At 41.5% G+C, this 8,275-nt stretch overlaps 1 protein-coding gene across 4 annotated transcripts in view; it reads left to right on the top strand.

The window, feature by feature from the left end:
* Positions 1-7,288, top strand: part of SLCO5A1 (solute carrier organic anion transporter family member 5A1) — a 210,070-nt gene extending 202,782 nt beyond the window's left edge. For 3 of the 4 annotated variants that reach the window (XM_040487640.1, XM_040487638.1, XM_040487641.1), the window contains one exon: positions 1,220-7,288. In XM_040487640.1, coding sequence (XP_040343574.1) covers positions 1,220-1,689 — 470 coding nt within the window. In that variant the 3' untranslated portion in view covers positions 1,690-7,288. The remainder of the gene's footprint in view (positions 1-1,219) is intronic. The other variant, XR_005794185.1, reaches the window with a different exon arrangement.
* Positions 7,289-8,275: the final 987 nt, after the last annotated feature.

The following is an 8,275-nucleotide window of genomic DNA, read 5'->3' on the forward strand; positions in this document are numbered from 1 at the left end:
TAAATGAATACAACATATTTAAAGATACATCACGTGCAGCCTCCTGGGCTGTTAGCTCACCATCTTCCCTTCCTTCTTCTCTCTTTTCTTCTTCCCTTTCTCCCTTGTTCCTTCCTATCACTTCCTTTTATAAACTCATATTGAGGATCCACGGGCTGCCCTGATAAGTCCTTGGGACACAAGGAATAAAAGGCATGCCCTCTGCCATTGAGGAGCTTATGGATGACAATTCTGCAAACAGTTTAAATGCTGCATCAAAGTTGGTAAAATGGAGACGTATACAAAATTCAGTGTGAATATGGTGGTTCTGAATAAGGAATTTAAAGGAGGGTAGATAATTACAAGGTGAACATTTGGAGACTGTGTGGTGAAGGAAGTGTCCCTGGGTAGACTTTCTCTCTCATGGTGGTAAAGAAATGTCCATCTCCTGGCCCAAACAATGAAGCTGTACTCATGATAGATGTTTCACAAGCTTCAGAGATAAATTTTATGCCTTAATTATTTCTATACCCCAAGTGCCTTTATACAGTTTGCCATTTGATGTGGTTTTTGACTTCTGGGGACACTGTTTTCCCCTTACTCTCCCTGCCCCTGAGGATGAGAGCCCAACCCATAAAAACTAAGTGTACTGAATTTTAGTGGATAATAAAGAGCTTTAGTATGGCCTCTTGAGTATTTAATGACAGAATCTGAAGGATGCCTGGATGGCTCAGTCGGTTAGGCGTCCGACGTCGGCTCAGGTCATGATCTCATGGTTCGTGGGTTCGAGCCCCGTGTCGGGCTCTGTTCTGACAGCTCAGAGCCCGGAGCCCGCCTCAGATTCTGTGTCTCCTTCTCTCTCTGCCCTTTCCCCGCCCATCTGTCTCTTTCTGTCTCAAAAATAAATAGAACATTAAATTTATTTAATGACAATCTGATTGTTAAGTTTAAGAGGATTCTGTAACTGAACTTTTAGCAATAGACATTTTTATGGTCTTAAAAATCAGTAACGCTCTGACTGAGTTGCAAACTGGAAGATTTAAAGTATTTGTGACTTAGTGAACATTTCTATAATAAACATATTATGGTAAGATGTGACGTATTTGAAACAGTCAAGAGACACAAGAAAACCGCCCCGCTCCACTGGTTTTAGAGCAGAGAAGCACATTGCTAATTTACAAATCGGTGGTCTCTTGCAAGACAGGCTAAATGTTCTTTTTCTTTTTCTCTACAACTCTAGCATACATTCCTACTCCAATTTACTTTGGAGCAGTCATTGACACCACCTGCATGCTCTGGCAACAGGAATGTGGGGTACAAGGCTCTTGCTGGGAGTACAATGTGACCTCATTCCGTTTCGTCTATTTCGGTTTGGCCGCCGGCCTCAAATTTGTTGGCTTTATTTTCATTTTTCTGGCCTGGTACTCCATTAAATACAAGGAGGACGAGCTGCAGAGGCAGAGGTGGAGAGAGTTCCCTCTGAGCACCGTGAGCGAGATGGTGGGCCACTCGGACCATGCCCACAAGGAGGCCCGGACTAGATCCTGCCCAGCTCTCGGCAGCCAGGGGGGCTTCTGCGAAGAGACTGGCCTGCGGAAAGGCGTCCACTGCACAGCACAGACCTACCCGGGGCCCTTCCCCGAAGCAATAAGCCCGGCCCCGGCCCCGGGGCTCGAAGAAAGCCCAACTGCCACGGAGCCTCCCTCCTGAAGCTTGAAAATGGAAGACTTTAGTTTTGTTGGTTGAGTCGAATATGGCAACTTGAGAAACACCCGTGCCTTCTTTTCTTTCTTTCTTTTTTTAACCTCTAAAGACACGATCCTCAGACCAACGAAACTCAGTATACACAGCCACTGTTGATTGAGGGCTGGATACCTCAACAAGACTGACAGCCTTCTCCCCCGCCTTCTCTCCAAGAAGGAGGAGTTTAGATAGAGTTGTTACCATTTCTGCTATGTTAATTTAATGCTCATGTTCCGGTGTGGTATAAGGCTGAGAGGTGCCTGGTTATAACAAAATCACGGAAGTGTAATGGCGGAGCATATCATTAGCATACACTCCAAACCGAGGTGAGCTTGACCATGACTTTGCATTTACAAATCAAGGTTTTTAGATAGGAACACCTACTGTGAGTCCCGCTACAAAGCACAAATGAATTTGCCTCAACTATGCAATTTTGATGGGGAAAATGTAAGTGCAGCATGTTACTTTTGCTTTCAGAGACTAAAAGCAGGTACGTTTTTGAGAAGAGGACAAGAAACTTTCCCTAAAGTACTGTTAATAGCATTTTAAGCCATAGCAGAGTTATAAATCAGGTAGAATTTTTCAAATGCTTCAAAGGAATCATACGCATAGTGTGATAAAAGGAACTGCTACTTTCTTCCATAAGACACGTTCTCTGCCCCATTATAAGGTAAAGAGTCTGCTGGATCATAAATCTGAGAGCTTGAACAGAAACTCCAGTATTCTTTTTGCCAGGGGCTTTAAAACTAGTGTGCTAAACAGTGTGGCTAGAGATGAACTCGAGACGTATCGTAAGGAGAGAAACTGATGGCTTTCTCCTCCAAAGAAAAATGCTACAGAAATCCTTTCGGCTCTTATGGGCCCACACAAGGGTAGTTAAGAACTGTAACCTTGACACTCAAAATAGTTGGAAAAAGAAATTCCACAAAGGTACAGTTGAGTCCCATCTGATCGTTTTAGTTATACGTCCAGAAGCCCAGCAAGTCTGCCCTGTTTTCTTTTTTATACACAGAAAATTGCTATGGTTGCCCCCTGAAACTGAGTAGTTAAATCAGGAAAGCTACACCTGTGATATGAAAATCACTTTGAATACAGGAGGAGGGCGATCGGTGACCTGGGCCCAGAGTATGATCCTAAATAATGATCGGAAGTTACTTAAAATCAGCTTGTCTGTCATCCTGAATTCTACTTTATCAGAGTTCGAATGATTTTACGCCTCCCTTTGATTCCTTCCTCCTGTGATCTTCCTGAAGCAATTCTGAGAGAGGATTTTTCTGTTCCTAAATGCACTTTGGATTCGTACCCATCATCTTTTTCAGTTCCTCTCAGCACATCACTTTGACGTAGGCACCACACAGAATGCTTTCTACATGGTTCTTAAGGTAGATGCTTCCTGCCAACACTACGGGCTGATAGCAAGTTAACTCTTGGCATCTGGCAGCTCAGAAAAAGAATCCTGACAATCCAGATTTAGGAGGGACTGTGGTCCAAATACCAACATAATTGTGAGCAGTTTCTGCCAAGGAGCCCATGCTTATGTAGGGGCTGAGCTGGGAAATGATTTCCTTGGCTGGCTTACACTCTTCCACGGAGGGCAAGTGATTGACAGAATTGTCCCATGATTCAGGCTTTTGCCCTTCATCCTTGGCTGCACTGGTGGAGCTGTGTGAACGTTCCTGGGGCCAAGATTGTTTTCCCCTCTACCTAAGAATGGCATTGTCAGGTGGTTCTCTTGGTTGCACGCAGTTTGTGGACAGAGTTATCACTCTTAGACTGAATAATGTGTACAAGGGGGGGAGCCGGTGGTCTCGGGTGACAAGGACTTCCCTTTGAGCAGTCTCGTTGGCCGAGTCCCAAGTCCTAAGTTGCCTGGAATTGCACTGTTGTCTGTCAACCTTCGGTCAGTATAGCGTGTATCGAACGTCTTCAGAGAATGTTGCTGATTAACTTAGTGTCCGCTCTGGTGCTTCGGGGCTCCCGTTTACTCTCTGTGGGAGATCTTTGCTCCTTTAGAAGGGAAAGTTTCCTTTTGTGTTGGAGCTAAAGATACACAGGTTGGGGAGAGGCGGTGTTTTCTTAATTTTCCTCTAATTGCTAAGGAACTACATGGAGAGAATTTGGATGGGAGTAGCACTTTTTTTTTTCTTTTTCCTTAAAGCCAAGATTGTATGATCCAACACTCTTAGAATCTGTTTCTTCTTGGTAGTATATTTTGAAAAGGAGTTGCTCTCAGAACTCCCAGGTGACAAGTGATAGACTCTTTGGTACGACTCGAGAGCCCTCTCTCTCTACCTTGAACAGTCATCCAGTTCAGCAACCTCGACCAGGTGCCACTTCTCTATTGGGCACAATTTTGGCCAATTGCCATCTGCCACTCAGTGAAATTGTTAGGTTGACTAGGCCAGAATTCAAAGAAATTGGCCCAAATTATACACCACAATGTTAATATTGTACTTCCTCAAGTATGTGATACTTATAAATAGCAGGTGTATCATTAGTGTGTTGTTGGTAAGTGTAGAGTAAGTAGTGAAAATCATGGAAGACTGAAATTTTGAAATATGTACCAATTAAGAATTGTCCCCAAAATGCTTTGGGTCCCGGTAGCATCCTTGGAATATTGCATAATCAACTAAAGTGACTATTTTATAAATGGCACCATTTCATTGTAGATATGAGGTTCTTCTCTGCTTGCTACTTTATAGTTATGGCTTCTATTATAAGTTTAATTCCCACTTTCCATGAGCTTAGATTCTAATCGCCTGTTTTGGAAAAAGGTCACCTTGTTCTTTTATCAACTCTGTAGATTACTGTATTATTTGGCTTTAATATGCAAATATAATATCCACGAGTCTAGCCTATTAATTTAGAAACTCCCAGGGGGAGGGTGGGTGGTTGGAGCACATTTTTTTTTTTTTCAGTTCTCTCCATTAGTATGAAATCCTTATCCTTTGTAGGTGGATTTAATTCTTGAAAATAGTCAAAAGTCATTCAGAACGAAGGTTGGGTGGGAAGGAGAGCACAGAAGAAACAAATTAGCTTTTGTTGAGGGTTGACCATTTCAGAGAATTCTGTCAGACACCTAATATACATCATTTATTTTAATACTCTTAATAACTTTGCAAGATAACTATTTTCATTCTGTGTTGTTGTTGTTTCTTTTTAAACAGATCATGAAAACTGAGACACAGAGAGGTAAAGAGACTTGTTTAGGATTCTAGAGAATGGCCAAGTCAGGGTTCAGAAGCAGCTTTCTGTCTCCACCACCTGCTTCTTATGTTTTTTGATGCCCACAATAGCGTTGGTTAACAAAGACAAGTGCGGCTCTAATTTAGCGAGGTAAAGCATTTCATTTTTTGATGTGTTACTGTTCCTGAAGAGTAGGGAAGTTATTATTTCTTTGTGTAGGATAGAAAACAAAAATCTGTAGGAAACCTCAAAATTTAATGTTTAGATTTTCAAGGTAAATTTACATTGATTTTTAGCGAAGTGTTATACTCAAAATTGTCACAACATACCTCACTTATTTATTTATGGTTCATATTTAATATAGAACAAATCCAATTTTGATGTTAGCATTGAGTCCCAGTAGACTTTCTGAAATGAAACATGAGGAAATGTGGTTCAGAATTTTTGAATCTGAACTTTGGGGAACTTTAAGTGTATGCTCTTTCTTTCTTTCTTTCTTTCTTTCTTTCTTTCTTTCTCTTTAAGAATGTTAACATTTCCATTAATTTTTAGTGAATATGGGATTTGAGTTTCCTAATAAAAGTTTTCAATGAACGCATATGAAGTGTTACACAATGCTCCATGTTATACACCAGATAACTGACGGGATTGTTCCTGTTAGTAGCTGTCCTAACAAACGGGGAGCATGCGCTTGGAAATCAGAGAAGAAGGAAGTACATTTTCACCAACTACCAGGAAAATTCTTCCTCAGTCTGCAATTCCAGCTTGCATTCTTCGGTGGCCTTGGAGCCAGAAAGTTTCTTTTTGGAACCTGTTTGGCATCAACCTAAGCGCACCAGAGAGCAGCTGTGTGGTTTGAATGGACCCGAAGCATTTGTGGAAATTCTCGGGTGTGCCCAGGAGCAGCAGGAGAGCCTGACTCGGGGTTGGGGGGCAGGGGGGCGGGGAGAGCCAAGTATACTTTCCGTGTGTGTGGACTGAAAACATCCTAAATGGCACAGAAACATGAATAGAAGTATTGATATAGGTGCATATGGAGTATTCTAAGTAGCAGATAGATACCAAAATACTGTATAATCCCAGAATTGCCTAGATGTCAGTCGGCTAATTCTGTTACACAGACCAGTAGGTAGCCTTTACACGTCTTCGTATTTCCACTTTCCTTGCGTGGGAGGGAGTGCCGTGGCTGGCCGCGAAGGTAGCAGCCTTGTGCACTTTATCTTTTCTGTTTTCTCTCCTTTTCTCACCGTCCAGGATGCTGCTGGCTGTATCCGCCCCAGACTTCCTGCTACATTGGAATCAGATCTGTGTATGTTTGAACGGGTTATTTTAAGCACTTCATTTTTACTCAGCCCTGCGAAGGGTCAAGTATGTTGAAAACCCTCCCTGGGTTTTGCTTTTGCAATATTAAAACAACAACAACAACAAAAAACGCCTCGGTGCTAAAAGTATTTGATGCATGCTCACCACAAAATGTGCCGCTGAATTTACAGTATTTCACTGGTAAGGGACTGCATGTGCTTTGCTTTTGGAAATCTAGAGAGCTTCCCAGAACACAAGCATTCATTACGCTCATTAATACAGTTAATCCGTGAACGTTGTTGCCCTGCAAAATGAAGAGTGTTAAGGGGAACACCTTTTCTATGGAAAACTCAGCGCTTTTGATATTTCTTTTAGCAAGAATAAGAAGATGCTAAAAATAATTTCAGAGAGAGGGCAAAAATATTTCCAATAATCTTTTCTTATTTCTTCTCCAAAAAAAACTGACACTCATGTAAAGTGTTTTTAATAATGGGTTTTGAAGGTGTTGTCTTTTTCTTGAATTCTATTACCTGTTAAAATCAGAGGAGAAGATATTGAAAACTAAAGTAGTTGCAGGGACATATTAAACCAAAGGGGTGAACAAAAAAGAGTTTAAACTTTGTATCTAGAAATGAAAAATAAGCATAACTGATAAAACTTTATAGTGGGCATTTTTCTTAAAATACATACCTCTACCCCAAACCCCAAGTGTTGATTTAGAAGCACGAAACAGGCAGGTTGGCCTCTAACTCTTTAGTTCAAGGAGATGTAATACGGTGTCAAATAAACTGGCATTAGGATCCTAATGGAGCATGTGTTCAGTGTGTGTTTTGCGTGAAAGTGTGTTGGTGACGAAAGCCTGTTTTGAGTTGTTGCCTAAAGGAGTTTGATTTTGCGATTTTTAAAATGAGTATTTATTTGGAGACCTCTTAGGGTAATTTGACAGATGTATACTTTCCTTGTGTTTAATGAAATCTATTGTCAATGTACTAATAAACCTTGGTTTACAACATCTTGAATACTTGATCATTGAATATTAAGAAAAAAGTAAAGAGAAAATAAAGTGTGTGGATTGAAATTAGTCTCGGAGGTCTCTTCTGATGGGCAGCCGAGTTTTCTAAGGCATCTAAAACTTTTGGGTGAGAGGCGGAAGGAGGCAAAGGAACTACTGAAATAACAGTATGACTCATGGACTGAAGCACAAAGTGGTTATTTTTAGAACCTTGCCTTGAGCACTCCATAGGTGTAAAGCAGGGCAATTGATTTCCATTTCTCACTCAGTCACCCCTCCTGCACAGCTGAACCAAAAAGGGTCACAATGGCCGAAGACACAGGAGTTATTGCGGGGCGGGGGGGGGGGACCGAGGGCGAAATGGACGGCGGGGGGGAGGTGTGGGGAGGAGTGTGTGTGTGTCTGTGCTGCCTTCTGGATAAACATTTATTTTCCTCCTTGGCTGTGTGCATTCATCATGCGAGCCATTTATACAAAAGGTGAAGAGTATCCTCTTCCCTAGTCTACCTTCTTTTCAACAATGTGTGCAATTTAGGCAATTTAGAGATTTCTCTTAAATTTCTTAAATGCCCCACACTTTGAAGGGAGAGGCAAAACCTTTCTGGATATTGGGCTTTTTCGAAATAGACACACAAGAATGTTTCTCTTCAAGAAATGAGGCGAAAGGAAAGGTTATGAACGTGGCCACTCGTCTTTCTTGCATTAGCCCCAGACTTGGTACAACCTCAGCATTTTAAAAGCTGTTAAAAAGCATCCAATTCTTTTTAAACTTGCCAGCTGAGCAGAGATGGCCTCTGTAGCTTTGGCGAAAGGGGGCCGAAAGACATATTTAATTGCACAAAGTCATTGGAAAGCAAGGAGATCAATATTTGCTGCTCACTTTTGTATTTAAATGTCAAAGTGTGATGCAGTTCCAACTTATAATAACAATATAAATCAGTAGAAAGCTAAAACCATTCTTTAGTCTTCTGGAATGGCTAAGATCCTAGGTACCGTAGAAAGAGGGAGCCTGCCACGGATCAAGTTGTTCTAGATGTGTTCTTGTCAAAATGG

The sequence above is a fragment of the Herpailurus yagouaroundi genome, unplaced genomic scaffold, assembly GCF_014898765.1.
Source record: "Herpailurus yagouaroundi ecotype Mexico unplaced genomic scaffold, PumYag 165, whole genome shotgun sequence".
Lineage (NCBI taxonomy): Eukaryota > Metazoa > Chordata > Mammalia > Carnivora > Felidae > Herpailurus > Herpailurus yagouaroundi.